General features: G+C 38.9%; 2 protein-coding genes and 1 long non-coding RNA gene across 3 annotated transcripts in view; all 3 read right to left on the minus strand.

Moving 5' to 3' along the window:
* Positions 1–9,885, minus strand: part of LOC122661720 (prostaglandin E synthase 2-like) — a 32,166-nt gene extending 22,281 nt beyond the window's left edge. The window contains exons 1-4 of the mRNA XM_043857215.1: positions 9,462–9,885; positions 7,831–7,965; positions 7,616–7,703; positions 7,269–7,363 (exon numbers count right to left, since the gene is read on the minus strand). Coding sequence (XP_043713150.1) covers positions 7,269–7,363; positions 7,616–7,703; positions 7,831–7,965; positions 9,462–9,816 — 673 coding nt within the window. The 5' untranslated portion in view covers positions 9,817–9,885. The remainder of the gene's footprint in view (positions 1–7,268; positions 7,364–7,615; positions 7,704–7,830; positions 7,966–9,461) is intronic.
* Positions 9,886–17,643: 7,758 nt separating this feature from the next.
* Positions 17,644–19,825, minus strand: LOC122662735 (basic leucine zipper 23-like). The gene is made up of 2 exons (XM_043858456.1): positions 18,894–19,825; positions 17,644–17,923 (listed from the first exon to the last, which is right to left on the minus strand). Exons 1-2 carry the CDS (start codon positions 19,693–19,695, stop codon positions 17,895–17,897), a joined length of 831 nt encoding a protein of 276 aa, XP_043714391.1. The 5' UTR covers positions 19,696–19,825; the 3' UTR covers positions 17,644–17,894.
* Positions 17,644–20,019, minus strand: LOC122662736. Its single transcript, XR_006333085.1, has 2 exons — positions 19,986–20,019; positions 17,644–17,729 (listed from the first exon to the last, which is right to left on the minus strand). It is a non-coding gene; the product is annotated as an uncharacterized LOC122662736 (long non-coding RNA).
* Between the last annotated feature and the right edge of the window lie 3,787 nt (positions 20,020–23,806).

Genomic DNA, 23,806 nt, shown 5'->3' on the forward strand with positions numbered 1-23,806 from the left:
TCAATGTGAGGTTGCAAAATATGAACCAAACATACACAACCAAATACCAGTAGCAGAAGATTAAATAGGGAAACATTAAGATATAAAACAGAAAATGAGGTTTGGTTATCTATAGCAAAAAAAGGGCATCCTATAAATAAGAAAATAAGCAGTAAAAATAACATCACACCAAAAATGCTTGGGAACATGCATATGAATCATAAGTGACTGAGCAATGTCCAACAAGTATCTATTTTTCAGTTCAGCCACCACATTTTGTTGAGGGGTATACAAGCAACTCGTTTGATGAATCATCCCATGAGCAAAGAAAAAATCAGAGATCTCACGCTGAGTATATATTAAAGAGCATTATCAAATTGGAAAAATTTAGTAGAAGCACCAAGCTAAGTTTTTGTTTCTTGAAAAAAATAATTTTAACTGCAAGAATTTGAGAAGTATCCTTCAACAAATAAACCCAAGTCAAGTAGGAATGAACATTATCAAATCGGAAAAATTTAGTAGAAGCATCAAACTAAGTTTTTATTTCTTGAAAAAAAAAATTAAAAATAGTAAGAATTTGAGAACTATCCTTCAACAAATAAACCCAAGTCAAGCAGGAATGATCATCCACAAAACTGAGAGCATAAGAAAAACCTAATCTATTACTGATGCGACAAGGACCCCAAATATCATAATGAATTAAAGACGAACTCCTAGACACACTACAGAAGGGAAAGATGATCAATGAGGTTTCCTGAGTTCACTGGCTTCACACTTAAGACGGGAAACAAATCTGCAACTTGGAACCATCAACTAAAGTTTGGATAAAGAGAGATGCCCAAGACAAAGATGCCATTGATGGTCCAATGCCATCCAAATAATATTGGCCAGCCTTCTCAAGCCCTCCACCAATCGTCCTCCTTGTCTGAAGGTCTTGAAAACACAGTAAGAAGGGTAGAAAGTAACAGAACAGTTAAGTAACTTAGTAAGCTCACTAACAGATAAAAGACTTAATGGTAATCGTGAAACATTAAGAACAGAGGACAAGGTCATGGATGAAGTGAGTGAGACCGTACCATGACCTGTTACCTTGGTGAAGGACCCATCATCAAGAATGACAGAAGAAGAATTTAGAACTTTTGACATGGAAGAAAATAAGTCCGACTCTCTCCAATCATATGGGAAGATGCACCAGAATCAATAATCCACGAAGGAAATGACGTGGTGGTAAGGAGAGCTGAGTTACTTGTGTGTGCTAAAGTAGTTGTAAAATTGGAGGCAGTTTACTCGAATTGTTGAATATGCTTAAGTATCTGTTTATAATCATCTCGAGGCACAGAGACAATGGAAGTAGCTCCAGATGCAAAAGCAAGTGTGGTGTCACCAAAAGTTACTCTCTCAGTAGAATTATCAATCATGGCAGTACAGGCTAACTCATTTGCTCAATCGAGTCGAATATGTTTAGCCCAACATGTATTAATAGTATGATTGGACTTGACACAATAGGTGCACTGGCGAGAAGACCTATCAGTTTGGGATGATTTACAATGTCATGTTCCACACCACTGCAAAGGGTGCTTGGAATGATTTACGAGAAAGCTTCTCTCAAGAGAAGAATATTTCCCAGATTTATGAACTATATAAGATGTTCAATTTTAAACAGGGGACAAATCATTGAATGAGTACTTCAGTAGTTATAAGGGTATAATTGAAGAACTCCATATTCATCACCCCCTTACTACTAATCTGGTGCAGTTGAAGCTTTAAAGGGCTGAATTCCACGAGGAAAAGTTTCTGGCTGATCTCCATTCTGACTACCAATCTGTCAAAAGCCAACTTTTTACTGGGGAAAAGGTACCATCACTCAATGCGATATTCTCTCATCTTCATCGTCTGGTTACTCCTAGAATTAACCGCTCCCCTTCTCCTAAGGATAGTTCGGCCTTCATTGCTGACTGAGGACAAGGTTCCACATTTTCAGGGAGAGGTTATGGCCAATGGAGAGGTCGTGATACAGGTGAATAGCAAACTGACAGGTCTTCTCGCTAGTGCACCTATTGTGACAAGTCCAATCATACTATTGACACATGTTGGGCTAAACATGGTTGACCCGACTGAGAAAATGAGTTAGTCAATACTGCCATGACTGATAACTCTACTAAGAGAGTAACTTCTAGTGAAACCATACTTGCTTTATCATCTGGAGCTACTTCCACTATCTCTGTGCCTCGAGATGATTATGGTCAGATACTATAGCGTCTTCAACAACTTAAGTCATCTACCTCCACTTCTACAACCACTTTAGCACACACAGATTACTCAGGTCTCCTTACCACCACCTCATCTACTCCGTGGATTATTGATTTTGGTGCATCCTACCATATGAATGGTAAGTCAAACTTATTTTCTTCCATGTCAAAAGTTCTAGATTCTGCTCCTATCGTTCTTACTGATGGGTCCTCCACCAAGGTAACAATTCATGGTACGGTCTCATCCCTTTCATCCATGACCTTGTCCTCTGTTCTTCATGTTCCAATATTACCATTAAGTCTTTTATCTATTAGTTAGCTAACTAAGTCATTTAACTGTTCTGTTAGTTTCTACCCTTCTTACTATGTTTTCAAGACCTTCAGACAAGGAGGACAATTAGTGGAGGGCTTGAGTAGGCTGGCCACTATTATCTGGATCATTAGACCGTCTTCCGTTGATGATACAACTACTCGTGGATCTTCTCCTCTTCAATGGCATCTTCGTCTTGCGCATCTCTCTTTATCCAAACTTCAACTGATAATTTAAAGTTGCATATCCGTTCCTCGTCTTGAGTGTGAAGCCTGTGAACTCGAGAAACATCATGAATCATCTTTCCTTACTCGTAGTGTGTCTAGAAGTTTGTCTATATTTTCTTTAATTCATTTTGATATTTGGGGTCTTTGTCACGTCAATAATAGATTATGTTTTTCTTATTTTATTAGCTTTATAGATGATCATTCTCGTTTGACGTGAATTTTTTTTGTTGAAGGATCATTCTCAAATTCTTACGGTTTTGAAAAAAAAAATTCATCAAAAAATAAAAACTCAATTTGATGCTTCTATTGAATTTTTCCAATTTGATAATGCTTTTGAATATATTTAGCGTGAGATCTCTAATTTTTGCTTGGCTCATGGGACGATTCATCAACCAAGTTGCTCATATACCCCTCAACAAAATGGGGTGGTTGATTGGAAAATAGACACTTGGTGGACATTGCTCGGTCACTTATGATTCATATGTATAATCCCAAGCATTTTTTGTGTGATGTTGTTCTTACTATTTTTTTCTTCTTAACAGAATGCCCTCTTTTGTTCTAGATAATCAAACCCCGTTTTTTGTTTTATTTCCCAATGTTTCCCTATTTAATCTTCTGCCATGGGTTTTTGGTTGTGTACGTTTTGTTTATATTTTGCAACCTCACATTGATAAATTATCTCCTCGGACTATCAAGTTTTTTTTTCTTGGTTACTCGAAAACTCGAAAGGGGTACAGGTGCTATGATCCAATTACTCATCGACAGCTTATCAATGCCGCTGTCACATTTTTCAAGAGCATATCTTATTATTCTCCTTCTGCTTCTCCACTGACATCTCCTACAGATACTGATAATGCACCACCTATTCCGGTTCTTATGCCCCTTGATGATGCTTCTCCCCTACAGATAGCTACTCCTCCACTACAAGTGTATCAACAACGCAAGAAGACCGTGCCCCCCACATCCGATCTAGTTTCTGCTCAGTCCACCATACAGTTTCTACTGACTTATTAGTTACTCTTCGGAAAAGTATTCGTTCTTGCACTCAAAAATCCATGACTACTTATCCTATAGAATATTATGCATGTATCTCTCATCTTCCATCTCCTTTCCATTACCTTGCTTTTTCTGTCTACTAATTATGTTCCGAAAAATCATCATGAAGCCTTATCTCATCCTGGGTAGAAAGTGGCTATAGAAACAGAGATGCTGTATTATCTCGACAGACATGGACTTTTGTGGATTTGCCTTCAAATAAAGATCTCATGCGATGTCGTTGGGTGTACACCATCAAGTACAATCCAGATGGCTCAATTGAAAGTCTTAAGGCAAAGTTGGTAGTGAAGAGGTATACTCAAACATATGGTGTGGATTATTTGAAACCTTCTCTCCTGTTGCTCGTTTAAATTTTGTTCGTCTATTGATCTCTTGGGCTATGAATTTAGACTAGCCTCTGAACCAGATAGATATAAAAACTGCCTTCCTATACAGTGATCTTTAGGAGGAGGTCTTTATGGAGCAACCTCCCCAGTATGTTGCTCAGGGGAGAATTCTGGCAGAGTATGCAAACTACACAAGGCCATCTATGGTTTGAAACAGTCACCGAGAGCTTGGTTCGGCAAGTTCAGATCCATTGCTACTCGCTATGGGTTTTCACAATGCTACTCTGACCATTTTGTGTTTGTTCGATGCAGGGCTCTAAGGTTGTTGTGTTAGTTGTCTACGTGGATGACATCATTAAATCTGGAAATGAAGCATCTGGTATTACAGAGGTAAAACCTTATCCTCATCAACATTTTCAGATGAAAGACTTGGGTCCCCTTAAGAATTTTAATGGCAATGAAGTCCTATGGAGTAAGAAAGGAATTAGTCTATCACAAAGGAAATGTTAGACCTTTTATCTGAGGTTGGTATGCTTGCCTCTAAACTTATTGATACTCTCATGGATCTTGATTAGAAGTTTGGGACTAGTGATGGTGAAGTCTTTGCCCCTAAATTTATTGATACTCTCATTGTTACTCGCTATGGGATTTCACAATGCTACTCTGACCATTTTGTGTTTGAATGACGCAGGGCTCTAAGGTTGTTGTGTTAGTTGTCTACATGTATGACATCATTACATCTGGAAATGAAGCATCCAGGATTACAAAGGTGAAATCTTATCCTCATCAACATTTTCAAATGAAAGTTTTGGGTCTTCTTAGGAATTTTAATGGCAGTGAAGTCCTATGGAGTAAGAAAGGAATTAGTCTGTCACCATAGAAATGTTAGACCTTTTATCTGATGTTGGATTGCTTGCCTCTAAACTTATTGATACTCTCATGAATCTTGATTAGAAGTTTGGGACTAGTGATGGTGAAGTCTTTGAAGACAAGCACTAGTATAGGAGACTAGTAGGAAAACTTTTTCACCTAACTGTTACTAGACCGAACATATCCTTTGTTGTTAGTGTCATCAATCAATTTATGCAGTCTCCAAAGAAGATTCACTGAGAGGCAATCTGTCGTATCCGAAGGGGGGCACCAAGGAAGGGGCTCACTTATCTGTCTCATCAGAGTGTTGATCTGGTGGAATTTTCTTAGGCTTATTGGGCTGATGCTGATGGTGACAGAAGATCGACCACAGGATATTGCACATTTGTTGGTGGTAATCTAGTCACTTGGAGAAGCAAGAAGCAAACACCTATGGCTAGATCCAATGTTGAGGCTGAGTATCGAGCTATGGCCTATACTGTAGCCGAGTTGATGTGGCTTAAATCAATATTTTCATGAGTTGGGCTTTCCGGTCACTCAACCCATGAAGATGTTTTGGGATAATCAAGCAACTATCTATATTGAAACCAATCTAATGTTTCATGAGAGAACCAAGCACATTGAGTTTCATTGTCATTTTGTGAGAGATGCATGAAGAAATTGATTGTTATCATTTGTCTCTTCTGTTGATCAGCTTAGTGATGTGTTTACCAAGTCTCTATTTGGTCCTATTTTCAGGAAAGGTTGTTCCAAGCTGGGCATGGGTGACCTGTATGCTCCAGCTTGAGGGGGAGTGCTAAGATTAGACCTTTGTACCGTGGGGGAACAAAGGTATGTGTACCATGATAGGGGGGAATGTCCCCATTTTGGCTAGGTGGCTTTCTCCTTTTTTATTTCTTTCCTAATTAGGCTATATTCTTATTTCCTAATTAGATTAGACTTCTATTTTTATTTTTCTCGCTGGGCAAGGAATTACTTTCCTTGTGTATTTGTAAATGGTTGATATTATATAGGTGTATTGGAGGGAGACTGCTAGAGCAATCATTCTGCAGTTCCTCTATCGATCTCGGTTTCTTCTTCTTCTTCTTTGGAATTACTTTCCTTGTGTATTTGTAATTGGTTGATATTATATAGGTGTATTGGAGGGAGACTGCTAGAGCAACAATTCTGCAGTTCCTCTATCTTCTTCTTGTTTGGTTTTTGGTTCATAGCCTTTGGTATTACATCTACTATATTTGTTGGGATAGATCGGTTAACTACATATACCCACTTTATGGCTATATCTCATCCTTATACAGCCATTAAGATCGTTCAGATTTTCTTTGATCATATTTTTAAGTTGCATGGGATGCCAAGATCAATCATGTGTGACAGAGATCCAACGTTTTTTAGCAGCTTATACAGTAGGTAACTTTGTGGTCTTTCTTCTGATCACTAAAATACAGTGGCATATTTTATTACCATTTAAAGACTATATCAGTATTTTCAATAAAACTAAGCAATAGAATCTGTTGTTTTTTTTATTGTTCTTTTTTCATTTTATCTCGTGTGTGTGTGTGTGTGAGAGAGAGAGATCCCAGCCTCCCTTCTCCCTTTTTTAATTTTCCCTCCAGAGGAAGTGCTTTGTTAGAAGGAATCTGTTAGACCACTTATTCAGATACATGTGGCATATCTCATTACCATTTAAAGACTATATCAGTACTTTCAATAAAATCTAAGCAATAGAATCTATTGTTATTTTTACTGTTTTTTTTTCCATTTTATCTCATATGTGTGAGAGAGAGAGAAAGAGAGATGAGTCTAATTTTTCTTCCCAGCCTCCCTTCTCCCTTTTTTTTTTGTAATTGTCCCTCCAGAGGAAGTGCTTGTAAGAAGGAATCTGTTAGAGCACTTATTCAGATTCATGAATACTGATCAATTCATGTAAGCCACAATCTGACTGTTGATAAATAATTGATCTGTCTAACTGAAGTTTTAATGAAAATCCGGTGAAAGTTAATTATGCCAGCTTCTCTTCAGAAATACAAGAAATCAAGAAGAACAATACCAAGAGCTATCATTTTGCAGCTTTCTATACTTGGAAAGGATGGGAGAGTTGAATAAAATTTTCCTAAAACTAGACTTGTTGAAAAGGACCTGTTTTATAGAAAGTATAACTGTATAAGAAACCTAACCAGAAATTAGAAATCTCTAGACTAGCTCAGATGTGAAAACCATATTTGGTGGAATGTTTTGAAATAGAACAGCTTACCATTGCTTGTGATATAGTCGAACGACTCAAGAGCCTCTGAAACACTTCGGTATATGTTTGGGGATAGGACATGCACCAAATCACTATCAACCCACCTACAAGGTGAAGAGAAGGATTATAGCCTAGTGAGTTTCTTAAAATATAAATTATTGTTCAAAGGCTGAGATGCATTCAGGAACAAAATTTTGATGCTATTATTTTAAATAAACACAGCCAGATATATACAGGAAACATAAGTGCAACTATAGTCAGAAAATTCAAGTATAAGAGAACTTTTATGAACTCTGAAAATTCTAAAGAGGCAAATAGTCAGACCTGTCAGCCTGGAAAGACCAGAGAAACCATACCTACGCCACTTTTTCTCTTCATCATCATCTGGAATAGAATCATCTGATTTTTCAGGATGAATCTTGAGACTTAGCTTGTCAATTATATCTACACAATCACCACATGCTAGCCTCAGATAAATAATACAAATATTAAAGACTCAAGAATCGGCTCGGCACACACGTTTCACAAAAACTTAATTGATGTCTTGGACATCCAGAAGAGGGAAACTAACCTGATGAATCAACCAGCTGTTCACCATCCACAGTCAATATAGGAACCTTCTTATAATCAGACCACTTGATCTCCTTTTTATTGAGAGGATTCACCTCAACGACTTTGTATGGTATATCATAATAATCTAAGAATGCTGAAGAATAAAATAAAAACAGAAAGAAATAAAACCCAATGAATAAAACAAGTCAATTTAAAAAAAAAAACAAATTTTCAAAGATTAAAGGTTTTTTTTTTTTATTTCTATCTGGTTTACTTTTTCCCTTTTGATAATTCAAGTATTCTTTATTGAAGGGGAAAAGCAGGCCCAGTTTAATTAAACATGCCAATGATGAGAAATTTTACCAAAAAAAAAAAAAAAACAGGTAAGACAAATATTCAAAAGATATTTTCCAGTTTCTTCGAATTTCTGCTGAATTCCTTGGTTATCAAAGTCCAAGTTCTTTATTGATATATGCCTGAGCCTGACCTAGACAACTAACTGTACTTTAGGATCTAAAACGTATCATTAGTAGTGCTAACAGCAGCACTCGTACTGATCACAACAGCAATAACAATTGCATTCTATTTAAACTTCTCTTCATCTACCCGTATTAGTTGTTAACTGGTCAAACAAACCAATAACAAGATATCATCCAGAACGATTCTTCCTGTTACACATGATAAAGTAAGCACACAACCTGTCCCATGGTTGCAAAGCAACAAGCAAGCAGGAATGTGTCCACAAATGGCTGAACTGTGGAGTATTTGGGAATAGAAGAATGGCAGAGTTTCTTTCAGACACAACTCAATCCAATTCATTCAAGAAGTTAATGAACAAGCTGAAATTTGATTTGCTGATGGGGTCCCTATTAGATTTATCTAGAATTTCAATTTCCTACTCTCTCATACTGATAATAATTAGTTCTTCCTGGATTCCCCCACTTCAAGACACCACTAAAGTAAACCAAAATCTGATGGTTTCAGGGAAATCCAGAACCTCCTGTACTTGGAATTGTTATCGAGTATGGAAATTGAGTTACTATTTACACCTGTTTAGGTTCTGCAGGAGAGGAAATGCTGTTTGAGCTGAAGACTAAAAGGGTAAAAAAATCATCAAATCTTGGGATTTAGACACTTGTTGGTACAGAGTTAATAATAAATTTATCATTCGGAGGCTTCGGGCGGGTTGAACATCTTGCTCATCCGTAGCCATAAGTCGAGCAACCGGGATAGGCGATTCAACATCAGTAGGGTAGTTTATGGGGCAATCCAATTGCAGCAGTCACTACTGCTGTAATTTATTGAGAATTACCCCTTTTTCTTCTTTTGGACTCTTGATATCTGATCCTCCGTATTTCAATTCCCCAATTCTCTTTGCTTTCCAGTATTAAAAAAAAAAACTGTTCTGTTATTAAACAGAAGATGTAGGTAGTGTTTGCCAATCATTGCCACTCATTAATACATAATAATCCATGATTTCGAGCGGCAACACACTCCAACTCCATAAAATTCCCCATCCACATGCATAGATACCCATTACAAAAGAGAATTAAAACGTGAAAATCAAATCAAAACTAATAGCCGATTCAATTTTTAGTGGTAATAGTAGTAGTAGTAGTAGTAGTAAATAATGGGGCATAAAAGCAGCACCTTTAACCTTGTTGCAGAAAGGGCAAGCTTCGTACTGGTAAAGTACAACATCTTTAGGTAGGAACTCTGAAGCGAGAGGCTCCTTTGCGTATACATTAGGAACAACTGAAGAAGCGGCGATGGAGAAGGAAACGGCTCCGGCGACACCGAGAGATACGGCTCGACCAGGTCGCCCACCGTAATCAGAGAACAACCGGGGCCGACCAGACGAGCCGCTACAACTGTTGTATAACGCCACCTGCAGAAGCCTAGTCTGAACACGGGTGGTAATTGCAGAAGAGGAGGAGGAGCCCTCAAGGGCTGGAAGCAGAGCTCGTCCCAGGATAGAAGAGGCCAGACTCTGAACCCTCCTCATTGCGTCCAAATCAACCTCTCAATTCGTCAGCAGAAAACGAGAAACGTCGCTCGCTGTCTTCTCCCTTCTCTGCTGGTCTGTTTGGTGTCAACTGTTAAGCTAACCCTTTTTAAGACGATGTCGGTTGACTCGGTTCCGAGCTTTGTGTCTTTATAACCTCCAACTCTAATGAAGATCGACGCTCCACAATGACGTTTGTAAGCTTCGTATACAATACTCTCAATTGGAATATCTTGTAACCACTGCCAATAATATGTAAGTTATTTTTAAATTTTGTTTTGTTAAGATTTTATTTTTTTGGGGGGGAGGGGGGTTGTTTTTGGTAGGCATTCTTAATGGGAGTGTTAACAAGAAGCTCTAATAATTATAGAAACATAAAGCTAATGAATCACACTATGAAACTTTGGGAGAAGGTTATTGAAATTATTTTTGTGAAGAGAAATTCATATCTTAGTGATCTAATTTGGCTTTATGTCAAGTAGATCAATGACATAAGCTATCTACTTATTGATGAGGCTTATGAAAAGATATATAGATAGCAAAAAAGATTTTCATATGATCTTTATGGACCTTGAAAAAGCCTATGACCAAGTTCTTAGAAATTTAATCTTGCATGTTTTAGTGCAGAAAGGGATGTCGAATAAATATGTTGATATAATTAAAGATATGTATGAGGGTATAGTGACTAGTGTGATATGTGGGAGCTCAGGGCAAGGAATTTTCAATTACGATTGGATTAAATCGGAGATTAGCCTCAAGGCCTTATGTATTTGCACTCATCATTGATGACCTAACCAAGAGCATTCAAGACGAGGTCTTATGGTGTACGTTATTCATTGATGATATCGTTTTGGTGGATGAGACAAAAGCATGGATTAACGTTAAACTATAAGCGACGAAGATCAACCTTCGAAACAAGAGGCTTTCAGATTAGTAAAATAAAGGCGGAGTATTTGATGTATAATTTTAGTTATACTAGGATGATACTGATATGGTGCAAATTGAGGAAAGAGAGATACCACGAAATGAGTATTTTAGATGTCTGGGGTCAATTATAAATAAAGAATGTGACATAGAGGATGATGTTTCACAGAGGATAAAAGTGGGATGGATGAAGTGGAGATGTGCGTCTGGAGTGCTGTGTAATCGATGTATTCCTTTAAAACTTAAATAAAAGTTTTATAGGATTGTTGTATGACCGACATTGATGTATGGGACAGTATGTTGGGCAGTTAAGAAGTCATATTGAGAAGCTATATGTAGCAGAGATGAGGATGTTAAGATGGATGTGCAGAAAAACTATGAAGGATAAAGTTAGGAATGATCGTATTAAAGTTGACTTGAGAGTTGCCCGATCAATGATAAGCTCTGAGAGAATCGTTTGAGGCGGTATGGTCATGTTCAATGGAGGCCTAGGGACACCACAGTAAGGAGGAGTGATATAATCTCAATTGAAGGAGCTAAAAGAGCTAGGGACAGATCTAAAATGATCGTCGGAGAAGTTGTGAGGAAGGGCATGCATAGGCTAGGTCTTGTACCAAGTATGATCTCGGACAGAGCTTATTAGAGGGCAAGGATTCATGTAACATACCCCATTTAGCTTAGACTCTCCTGACTTGCTAGGTTGTGCTTATTTCCTCGTACCTTCATCTTTTTTTTTATTTTTCTTCTTTCATTTTGCATTATTTTTTCATCCCTCTTTTCCCATCTCTTTATTCCCCATTTTTTTTAGGCCTCAGTTTTCTCTACTTTATTTTGTTTGGATCTATGTAACTGACCACATTAAGTTGAGATAAAGTTCAGTTTGTAATTACTGTTGTTGTTGTTTTAGGAAGTGTCAATAAGAAAATCTCTAATTTAATATATATTTTTTTAAGTAAAAACTCTCTAAATGACACCACTCCGTATTTAGAACTTTTGATTGTCTTATATCTTAATCCTAAAAGTTCTTTAGGTAAGGAAAAAAAGTTTTTAAAGTAGTTTGAAAATGATTTATCACTATCAAAAGTTGTTATTGTCTTTGCATATTTTCTTGTATGTGTAAATTCACAGAATTTATCCTTAGGAAGTAGTGTGGGAAGGAATCCACACGCTACCACCACTTAGTGGTTTGAAAAAAGTATCAATCTAAACGGATCCAAGTTTTAGTAATCGGTATTGGTCTCAGCCGATATCGATGCGAGATCGATCCAGAGTGGATAATTTTAGCCCTAAATTTCAATTAAAAATGATTTTTTATTTCCATTTTAACCCTTGGTCTGGATCGATAACGCATTAGTCAGGAATCGGTATCCATCTGATCTGATACCGATTCCTCAAACCATGATATGGATCCCACATTATCAAAAGAAATAAAATAAAAATATATGTAAGGCCCTCACTTTTGCGAGAGCGCATGGAAAATAATCTGATATTGTATGGCTCTACAGATCTTTTCCCTTATCCTTATTTAAAAAAGGGGAAGTAGTTTTCTGTCTAGAAGTGTGGCCTACGCCAGTACTCTCATGTGTCTATCTCTCTCCTCCTCAAAACAACATAAATAAATATTATCAGTATTCGAGTCACTGTCGTATAATAGAACAAGGACCTTTGATCGCAACTTGGTTCTTTTTTTTTTTTTTCATCGAGATTGATGTTCAGTCCGCTCTCTTTTTTTGTGAAGAAGGGTGGCTAATACAGAGAAGAAGATTCTGCATCTCCATCCGAATCGGAAGGAATGACAAATAAATTACGTCAACATAGAAGTCTTTTCATATGGGGAGGAGAGAGATAGACTCATGAGAGTGCTTGCGTAGACCACACTATCGGACAAAGTTCTTTTTCCCTAAAAAAGGACGGGAGAGGGTTCCCTAGAAGGTAGTGTGAATCATGAGCTAGCACAAGGGCCAATTGGGAGCGTGCACGAAAGCATCAAATGGGTGGGACTTCTGCGCTTCATGGGGGTAGGGCAATCATTGTTTGCTCCTTTGTGTCTGAGCGTAGGAGTCATGCTGCCTTTTTGGTTTCTTTTCCCGCACCCTATCATTACTCAAATTCCTCAATCCATAACGTCTTATTAATTCCTAAGAAAAGTAAATTTTCACCTCTATTTTCACAGGTAATTTGAATCCTTAAGTTACCCCTTTGTTGAGCAATGCAACTTATAGGCCCATTTCCAAATGAAATGGGTGAGACCACTATGCACAAGTGTACAATCTCAACAAGGGTGTCAATTTAGAATTAGAACCAAAACCAACCGTTTAAAACCGAAAAAAATCGAATGACTCGATTTTGGTTTTGAAGAGTAAAATTTTATTTGCTTGAATTTTAGATTGGAACTTTTAGGCCCAGTCTGATTTGGTTCATTGCCGTTCAAGTATCAATGCCGAGCTTGTTAATTTCTTTTCATTTAAATTGCACAGGTAAACTGAGCCGAATAACAAAAGGTAGCTTTGATTTGGGTTTTGTTGGCAGGGTTCGATCCTACCATGAATTATATCTTCATGCCACCGTAGTTGCCCCGTGGAACTTCAGCAATTAATATATTATCCACATGACTCAGTTTCAGATTTATATGATGCATCCCCTTATCATTGTGGGGCCTTAAGAATTGTTTTCTTGGAAAACAAAGACACTTTTTTTTTTTGGGTTTTTTACAATTACCATTCCAAAAATTTTATTATTTACTATTACCCTCCCCCCAAAAACTTTCAAACAACTGTTACCCCCCATGTTGCAAACTAATTACTAAATGGACCCCATCGTTACAGACCCATAACGGTGGGGGTTAGTAGTGATACAAAACCGTTGTCACAAATTTTTTAAGACGAAAATACCCTTGGTCAAAAGTGAAATAAACCTGTGGAGTTTATCCCTTCCGGCAGAGGTTGCAGGCTTGCAGAGGCGAGTTTGACGAGTCTCCACTCTCCATCTAAAGGTATTTGATTGCAGCATGTCTTCTCCCTTCTCAGTTGATTGGAAGGCTCATTCAAGTCTTTGTGGAACCATCTTCTCCAGGTTTGCTATTTTTTCCTTTTCTGGATCGATCCATTAACTTGGGTTTTTTATGATTCTTATTGAATGGGTAGTTCAGATTTTTATAGTAACAGAGCTTGATCAAAGAGGGTATCTCATGTTCATATTAACATTAATGGAGATCTGTGAAATGGCCGACAAAGTAATGAATCTCTTTTACATCCCTTTTGATTTTTTTTTTCTTCTACTTCATTGAAGACCTACTGTACTACACAACCCACAGTCCGCATGTAGATATTCCTCTACTCCCACACTTCTAAAGGGAAGGAGAAATGAACAAGCCATGATAGAATAGAAGAGCAAACCTGATTATCGATTCTCAAAGTTCCAGGTTGCAGATCTTGTGATTCTCGTCTGCAATTACTACGTTACTTCCGAAATAAAACAGATCTGCTTGTGAAGATCGATCATCAAGGGTTTACACCAGATCTAAACCTTCAATCCTCTACCATATTTGAAGTTTTATTTAGAACAATAGGGCATTGCGAGTCACGGTGACTGAAAATCAAGTTTGGGATTTCGGAGTTGGGAGAATGGAGTCACGGGGACTGAAAATCAGGTTTGGGATTTGGGCGTTGGGAGAGTGGAGAAGAAGAGTCACGGAGAATGGAGAAAATCGTGTGAAAAGGTTTCACTGAAACCCTATTTAGCCATATATGCCCTTTTTACCCATTATTTATTATTTATTTATTACCTGTGGATTTGATCCCTTCCGGCAACGGATGCAGGCTTGCAGCGGCGAGTCTTGCGAGTCTCCACTCTCCAATGGATGCAGGCTTGCAAAGGCATTTAGGGTTCGAGCTTGGTTTGGGAGAAGAGGAGGGCTGAGACGAAGTTCTTCTTCTTCCTTCGGTTTGCTGCAATAGGTGAGGTGGAGAGGATGAAGTGAAGAGGGCTGAGACGAAGCTGAAAATCAAAGGGTTTATTTCACTTTTGACCAAGGGTATTTTCGTCTTAAAAAATTTGTGACAACGGTTTTGTATCACTACTAACCCCCACCGTTATGGGTCTGTAACGGTGGGGTCCATTTAATAATTAGTTTGCAACATGGGGGGTAACAGTTGTTTGAAAGTTTTTGAGGGGGTAATAGTAAATAGTAAAATTTTTGGGATGGTAATTGTAAAAAACCCTTTTTTTTTTTTGTAAAACAAGGATGCTAGTGGAAGAAATTATTGAAAGGGTCTAAGTAATGACATAGGTATATTCTCTTTTCATTTGTGCGTTATTCTTCATTTTTGTTGATTTGTTAAATCAAGACCACGTGCAATTCGTCATGCACACATATATGTTCCTGGTCGGGAGTGTGTCACATATGTACGCAGGGAGTCAATGGGAGCGTGTGCAGAAGCATCAGGTGGGCGATCATTTCAACCTTTCATGGGGGTGGGGCAGTCATTTTGTCCTCTCTGTGTTAGGGCATGGGCGATATAGTCCCCCCCCCCACAATAAACATTTATCTCTCTCTCTAGATATAGGGAGAAGACTAGGCACTCCGCCTGTGTGTAGTAAGCTAGTGGGGGCACCAATGGAGGCATGGGACGGAGCATTATAAAGGAGGGGCATATGAGTTATTTCAAAGAGGGAACCCTTTTGTGAGAGATAGACACAAAGGGTGCTAACTTACGATTAACCTTTTGAGATTAGCGTGTGGTTTAGAGATTAGCGTGTGGTTTATGTGATTGCCCCCCTGCCCCACCCCAACCCCCCCCCCCCCCACCAAGAAAAAATGTGCTACTTTATGGTACACTGGATGTGTGCCCAACCTTTTCCCATATATATATATATAGAGAGAGAGAGAGAGATGGTTATTTGAATAAACATAATAAGGATCCAGATCCTCTCCAACAACTTGGCAAATGTTAGAATACGTGTCTAAATCCTCCTCATCATTGGATGGGTGGTTGAAAAACCTTTTATAATTAAAAAAGATCTTTTTCCAACATAATAGAATAGAGGAACGCACAACAATGCACACATAGACATCCAAGGGAGGGACAAGATGATAATTTCTTTGCCCCTTGTGAGAGGACACGGGGCACTGCTAGGCGACATTCTGGTTCCCCAAAAATATATACTCGACCTAATATGAAATTTAAGCTAGGATTTGTTGTCCAACCAAATCATAACATTAGTTTGCCTAAGATCGTAACCATAAATGTACTCAAGTATTTGAATTCCAAGAGTGAACCAGCTCTTAATCTTTTGAGTGTGCAACTTCAAAGACCACAACCTTCAACAGTGGGGGCGCAGGGTGACCTAGACTCATGGGTTGGGCAAAATGATCGACCCATTCCCGCGGATGACCCAAACCCCACCCATGTCCCATCCCATGTGTCTGAGCCTTGGACGCCGTAGGAAGAGAATGTACGGCATTATAATAATAATAATATTATTATTATTATTATTATTTTATGATGGAGGGGGTTGTTGGGGAAGAAGGCAAGGATCAGAAGTATTAGGCCACTAGACAACCAAACAGTCAAATCAAAATCGTGTAGAATCAGATCGAAGTATAAAATATTGGTGAGGCAAAAAGGAGGAAAAGAAGCCATATTATCTCTTTGAAGGAGCAACTGATTCAAGATTTATTATCTAGAAAGCTATCAGTGTCATGCACTCATGCGTGGATTACAGTACATGAAAAAGAATCTATTATTATTTTAGAAATTGACAACTTAAGATAAGGTATTCACATAACCAGTCTTTTCGTTTTTCTACCATATGATTTTCTAGTGAGTCAACAATGGATGATGGAATCACTGCCCTTTTTTTTGTCATCGTCAATTTCAATCCCCCTTTTGCCTTTCTTATTGAGTGGGGACTTCGCGAGATTGGGCCTGAAGGTTAAGGAGGAACCCCGGTCCTACTTACTGCGCATAAAGAACTTTAAAAAATGTCAAATAACAGAACTAAGAGATTAGAGCAAAGATCACCCTACATAATGCAAGACAAATTCTCTCCCCTTCACCGCATATGGAATTATATTCCAATCTGCTAATAGTACAATGAAATAGACCACACCAATACAACATATCTATAAAGTTCAATTTCCAATTTCAAGCTACTGTCGTCTCCCCAAAAGCATGCCATTCCAGTATATTAAATACTCAAAATAATGTTCATTTTTAACCACTCAATGGATCTTCCCAACGTTGCTGCAGGTTTTGATGATTCTTCACCCCCTTGTGGTTGCATGCTACATATAGTGAACTTCCAATTGCGTCACATCTCATAAAGATACATGATCAGAGCTTGCCCCCTCCTCTGGATAGACTTCCAGCATCCTTAGATAAAGAAGAAATGAATGATGGCTTCATTTCTTTTCTTTCTTTGTTGGAAGCCAAAAGGAGGATTATGCAAACTTCTCTATATATTATGTATTACTGTCTTAAGGCTTCAATCTCTCATGGCATGCCTGCAAGTTCAGAATGAATGTTGCTCACATTTCCATAAAATTCAAGAGGTAACGGAAATAGGAAAGACATCACATGCTCTTTCAATCTGTAAATACAGCATTCAATCCGTAAATACAGCAAGCAATCCAGAATTTGTGTAGCTTAGGAGAAGGAAATAAATCAAAGGAGTTTAAAAGAGGAAGAGCATAATACTTCCATCAGCAATATATCAACACAAAATAACTACATTCAATACTTCAAAAGATACCAATCCTCGTACACAACTGAAGAAGTCAGCCTCTCTGTTCACTAGCATTGCAAAAGGCTGGTTTTATTAGAGAATACACCCTGTCAATTTCCAGCTTCATATGACAAAAGTAAAACTAGGAACCTATGTGGGTGGGGAAATAATAGGATGTCACTGATATGGATATACTGGATTGAATTAGATCAAGTGACAGAACCAACTAGTATGGGCAGCAACTAAAGGTAGCTAAAGATGACCTTAAGATGATAAAATAAGCAATCTCTACCACCAAGAAGTTAAAATTACAGAATAGAAAATAAAAAAATGTCTAAAAGTTAAAGGGAAGAAAAGGCGGCAACTACACTAAACTACTTATTAGAAGATAGTATGTACCCTCAAGCCAAACACATCAGATTAGCTCTTCAACTTCCTGTTGCTGCACGAGCTCCTCCTGATGAAGAAACATAACGACCAAATTATGAATAGAGAATTTAGAATAAAGTTTTTGACATAAAATTGGGAGAAATTTTTTACAATTGCCTCACTAACTGCTCTATGCATGACATTGTACATTTGTACGAGGAAGAGAAAAACTTAAAATTTTCTACCAGTAAGTATTAACACACAGAGAAAATCCTTTTGTTCTCTCTTTCATTAAGGAATAGCAAAGGACAAAATCTTTAAGTGTAGGAAGTGTAACAGACAAAAATGTGAAACGAATTTCTGAATGGCAATTAACTATACCAGTTATCAATCAAATCATTAAGTCAATCTATAGCAAAATGTCCCTGAGCAGGAAAAAACAAAATTTTCAGAATTTCTTTGAGAACCGCATTAGTAAAAACAGCACAATAACTTAAATAACACATCCAAAGGCATTCCTAGTAAAGATAGAGAGCATTTATACACCATTGCAAGCAAAAATACAATGGTTAGAAGTTGATGTCAACGGATCAAGTGGAAAATCCTAAACTATTATTACTACTACCACCACTATAGACGTACTAAACAAGCACAATATTAGACCAAAAGTCCCAAGAACATCTATTTTGATATTTCAAAAAAGATATTTAAAAAAAAAGGTTAATAGATTAACAAATGTCAAATCAGTATAGAAACATCACTCTAAAAAAACAGTTTTTTTTTTTTTGGATGGGGGGATTAGTGAGAAACGAAACAAGTTCATAGTCGTCAGAAATACTCATATTGCATGACTACAGCAAGATGGGATCAAGCAATAAAATATGGAAGGAACTTTCATAAGAGTTATGCAATGAATGATCACCAAATTGCAATTACCACAAGTTATGGAAGATATTATCCCCTGTATGCTACTCAGACAAACGCTGCAATCACCTAACTAAACCCTAAGAATCATTCACTAGAACATTGTAAAGAATAAATTGAGATTAAAGGAACACCTCTTCTCTTATTTCCATTCGAGGAATTTTCAACAGCCCCTATGTTCCCATTTCCACAACCAGGAAGCTCCTTCAACCCCAAGTTAGGATTCCCCATACACTGATCCATTCCAGCTTCACAAGCATTAAATCCTTGGCCATTCAATCCTACACCATCCCCACCCTTGCCTTCCATTCCAGGATGTAGACAATAAACCTGATCATCACATCGCAAATCACATGGGTTCATAACATAAGCGCTAGACAAGTTCGGGTGGGACAGGTTCTGGATCCTATCACCATTCTTCGCTACTTTTTGGTAAGGAAAAGATCCAATCTCCCCCTCAATCCTCCCCCTGATGTCCACAAGCAAGCATTTGAGTCTGGCTACCTCTGCCTCCAGTGCAGCTTGACCTTGCAATCTCTTTACCAACTGCTGATTCAGAGTCCTCAACCGGACAACTTCATCTTCTAATGAAGCAGCTCGTGCTTTCTTCTTCTCACGGTACTTTCTAACGGCTTCGCGATTACCTAAAGGACGTTTCTTTGATTTCTTCTCTTCGGACTCAGCCGTGTCATCGCTAGCCACCTTATCTTCAGAAGAGGCAGGTAGAATTTTGGTGTGGACATGAAAACAAGTGTGTGTATGGGAGTAGTCAGGTCCAGGCGGATTGCAAGTGTGCGTATGGGTACACGCATGGGTATCGTTGAAGAATTCATCGAATAAGCCATCCATAGAGCAACTGCTCGGAAACGGATCACCCATGTTAGGGCTTGATGAGAAGACATCTTGGTTTGAGTAATCGAGCTCTCCGTCGTCCATGACCAAAAACCGATGAACCACAGAACCAAAGATACGAGGAGAAGCCTAGTCAATGAGAGCGTAAGATTTAAACCACTACGCAATTACCCGAATAATATACTGCTACTCCATTGAGAGCTCTGTTAAGAAAATTGATATATGAGTTAGAATTAGAAAGCCTGACAGAATTTCGAAATGGGAAAAGAAGAAAGAGGAAAGAACAAATCCAGAGATATTGAGAGACTTAATATTCTGAACAAAACCAAAAACCAGATAAGAATGTAAGAATCAAATCAGAAAAGCGGTCATACAAATAAATTCACCAACCAAATTGCGCACCAAGAGAAAATGAATCAAACAGAAGCCCTAGAACGAACTTAAGAAATGCCACCGATAAGATTAAATTTTGATGAAAACTCACATTAGATTTCAATGGCGACTATAAAAAATCAATAAATACAACATCACTTGATTCCTGTAATGGTTTCTCACCTGGAACGAAAGTCCTATTCAATCCCGAAACAGGATTCTGCACAACAATAGCCAAAGGAAATTTAGAAAACAGAATAAAACAATGGAGGATCAGCGATCTGACTTCGAGTTCCGACTTCCGCACAAAAAATTCAATCTAAAGATGAAACCCTAGAAACCTTGGAAGAGTAACATCGATTGTGAAAAAACTGAAGCGGAGAAGCAAAGAGTGATTGGTTCAGATTCCGAACCTTTTGAAAATTTCCATTCTTTTTCAGTCGCAGAAGTTATATACAATATGATGTGCATGAAGGACGGTAGAAACGTAAATTCACGTTTAGAGGAGGGGACCTGTGGACCGTGGGAAGAAACCCACGGTGAGGATAGTGGGTTCCACTTTCTTCAAAGACGTGGATCCCATTCTAACGGAAGATAGATCTCCATCTAGTGCAAGGTGTCCTTTACGAGCGCACCGAGATGAATTATTCTAATCTCAGGGTGGATTGGGCGCCCATCTATTCTGACCACCAGCAAGGATCACCATCCTTCGCCATAATATCAAATTATCAAAGATGTGATGATGACCATTATTTTGAAACCAGGAAACCAATTTTTCACAGTTTGTCCATACTTACACAGGATCTTTATCCCCTCAATTTACCTCCCCGTTAATTTTCTCAATTCCATCTAATAGAGGATGAAAATGACCACCCTACCCCCTCCCTGAACACACTTCCCAGTGTGGGTTCCACCTCCCTCTATTGGAGAGAATTGAGGAAATTGACGAGCAGACAAATTGAGGTGATAATTTTCCTACTTACAGATCATCTCACTATACTTTTTAGTGTCCCTCAACTTCAATTCCTTCTAACTATCTATTTAGATCCAAAAAATGGCGTTTAGTCTTCACCTTCACCTTTCTCCCTGCCCAATTCTTTCTCTCTCTCATTGAAGTCGTGAACGACTTTTCCTTACTCCCCTTTCGTCTTCCTTTTGTTCTTCACTTCCTTCTTACCTCGGGCCCCAGGCTAGATAAGTGGCGCTAATTACATTTTGGGGAATGAGGGATGGGACGTGCCTCATTTAATGCATTCTCCTTCCTTCCGGTTTACGTTTCTCTTTCTTTTCTTCCTTTGGAGTTATCCTTTCCCATTCTATTTCCTGTTCATTTTCCATTGCCTCTTTTGCTTCGCGCTTTCTGTGTCTTTCTTCTTTCGACTCCTCTCTTTTAGTTGGGACCTTCTTGTATGGGTTTTCTCTGACGTGTCTGGCTGCTTTCTTCAAAGAATGTCGCAAGTTTCTTCTTCTTCCCGCCGTCATGGTATGGGTTCTGTTGTTGCTGGAGGGGCTTCTTCTCGACTTGGATCTTCTCGGATGGTAACTCCCAGTCGTCGTTCACCTTCTGCTATCTGGAGAGTTTCCTCGACAGCCACCGTCGCTCAGTCTGGCAGTGTGAATGTGCGACCGTTACATGCTTCCAAAATCTTATATGGGTTTACTTTGGGGTACCCTCGACCTTCTCAGGACTCGTTATGTTCGAAGTTGGTGGACTTATGGGAATTGTTGGGGGCCATTTATCTTTGCTGTTTTGAACATAGAGGCTTTATGGTGGAGTTCAATACTGATCAGGATAGAGATAAAGTTTGGGCCCTGGGACCATGGTGGTGCGGTTGTTCTTTGATTAATCTTGTCGAGCATGCACTTGATGATGATCGCTACGCGTACAAGAGGAAATTCTTACCCATTTGGGTGCAACTCTGGGATGTTCCCTTTGATGTTTGTTCCTTCGACGCGATCAAACAGGCTGTGTCGTGTATTGGGAAGTTGCTTGACCTCCATCTCCATGTCAGTGGTGACGTTGCTTTACCTATGGTGATCCGTGCTAAAGTTCTTTTCCGTATCAAACAACAAGTCTGCTTGTCTTCTACCATCCGTCGAGCGTCGGGAGAATCTCTCCCGGTCTCTCTCAAGTATGAGGCCTTTAAAATTTGTTATCATTACGATCGATTTTTTCATGTTGCTCATTTTTGTTCGTTTCTCAAACCGCCGGTTGGACGTCGTACCCCATGGGGAAGCTTTGATAGGGCCCTTACTCAACCTCTTTTCACCAATGCATCCACGGGTCACTCTTTTTCTGTGATGGATGTGGCTATGCTGGACCCTGACATCACTTCCTCTGATGAGCTTGGCCTCCCTTTGAGCCCTGGTTTGTCTGTTTCTATGGAGGTGGATGAACCGGTGACCATACCTGCTTCTACTGCTGTATCGGTGTCCTGTACTTTGCTGGAGCCCTCTCTATCGTCGGATTCCCTTTCTACTGGAGTTGTGTGTAGTCTCTCCCTGTCTAAGCCTGCTGTCCTGCTGATGTTTGTGCCATCACTTCTCTCGCTGATGCCAGCCCCAACCTCAAGGACTCGAGCCCCCTCCAGTGAAGATACCTTTATTTCTTCGCTGTTTGTTGATTTTCAGCCACTCCCTTTATCTGGTGATTTTTTTGCGGATACTGTCTCTGTGGAAGCTCTGATTGCCTCCCCTTCTGCTGCTGCTGAGGGCGATCCTGTTCTGATTGGAGTGCCAAACCTTCCTGCGCCTTCTTGGGTGGCTTCTGACGGCGGGAAGCCTATTTTCTTTGGATCCTCGGTTGTTTCTCCTTCTTGCAAGAAACGAAAACTTCAGTCAGTGGATGTCCCCCCCCCCACTCCTCGGCGTTCTGTTCTATTAAGGATTTCTTTGAGTCGTCTCTTGCTGCTACGTCCGACCCTGATGCCTTACTCTCTCTTGTTAAGGAATGGATGAATGAACTCCCGTCCTATGTGTCCTCCAATGCTGATACTCTTTCTTTGGATGGCACGTCCCTGAGCTCCGACCCTAGAGTGTTACAGGAGCAGTGAATTCCTAGCTCAGTACAAGTCCTTCTTCTACACTCTGACTTTTTTAACTTCTGCTTAGTCCTGTTTACTTTGATGATTTGTGTTTCTGTTAGTTTATGTTTACTCAATAGTCATTTTCATTCTCATGCTTTTGTCCCTAGAAGCCCTTTTTAATTAGTTTTTGGTGTTTACTTTAGTTTATCACCTTTTGCATGCTTCATCTTTTTCTATCCCTTTTATTATTTGTTCTGATGATTATCTTTTCTTGGAACATTCGGGGTATCAACGACTCCTTTTCTCGGCGATGCACTGGCTTAAACGCCAAGATTTTTACCCCAGATCTTCTGTTTCTATGTGAGACTAAATGCCAGAACCACTCTGCACTTCGTATTCCGGGTCTCTCTCCCCTCTATAATTTAATTACTTATTCTAATAGCCCGGTCGAGGCTCGGGGAAAAGGGGGCCTTTGTCTCTTGGTGAAAAACATTGTTTCTGTTTTGGATTTAGTTACCGATTCTCGGTTTATTGGCATTAAAATTCTGGACAAACATCTCAGTGCCTTTTGGTGTGTCTTCATATATGCTCTCCCCCAACCCCAACTGCGTGTTGATTTTTGGAAAATTCTACAGAACTTTATTTGCTCTATCTCGGAACCATTTTATGTTCTTGGTGATTTTAATGAGATCTTGGGACAATTTGACAAGTTGGGTGGAAATCTGTTTCACTCTACCACAACATCGTACCTTCTTTCTGGCTTGATCAACACTTGTTCACTTGAGGAGATCAAGCTT

This window comes from Telopea speciosissima, chromosome 5, assembly GCF_018873765.1.
Source record: "Telopea speciosissima isolate NSW1024214 ecotype Mountain lineage chromosome 5, Tspe_v1, whole genome shotgun sequence".
Lineage (NCBI taxonomy): Eukaryota > Viridiplantae > Streptophyta > Magnoliopsida > Proteales > Proteaceae > Telopea > Telopea speciosissima.

Bases quoted from the DNA above. Each gene is read 5' to 3' on its own strand.
- LOC122662735 (XM_043858456.1), bottom strand. From the start codon at position 19,695: ATGGACGACGGAGAGCTCGATTACTCAAACCAAGATGTCTTCTCATCA. The intron at 17,924-18,893 runs GTGTTCCTTTAA...TTTCTTCATCAG, and splicing joins GAATGGAAATAAGAGAAGAG to GAGGAGCTCGTGCAGCAACA.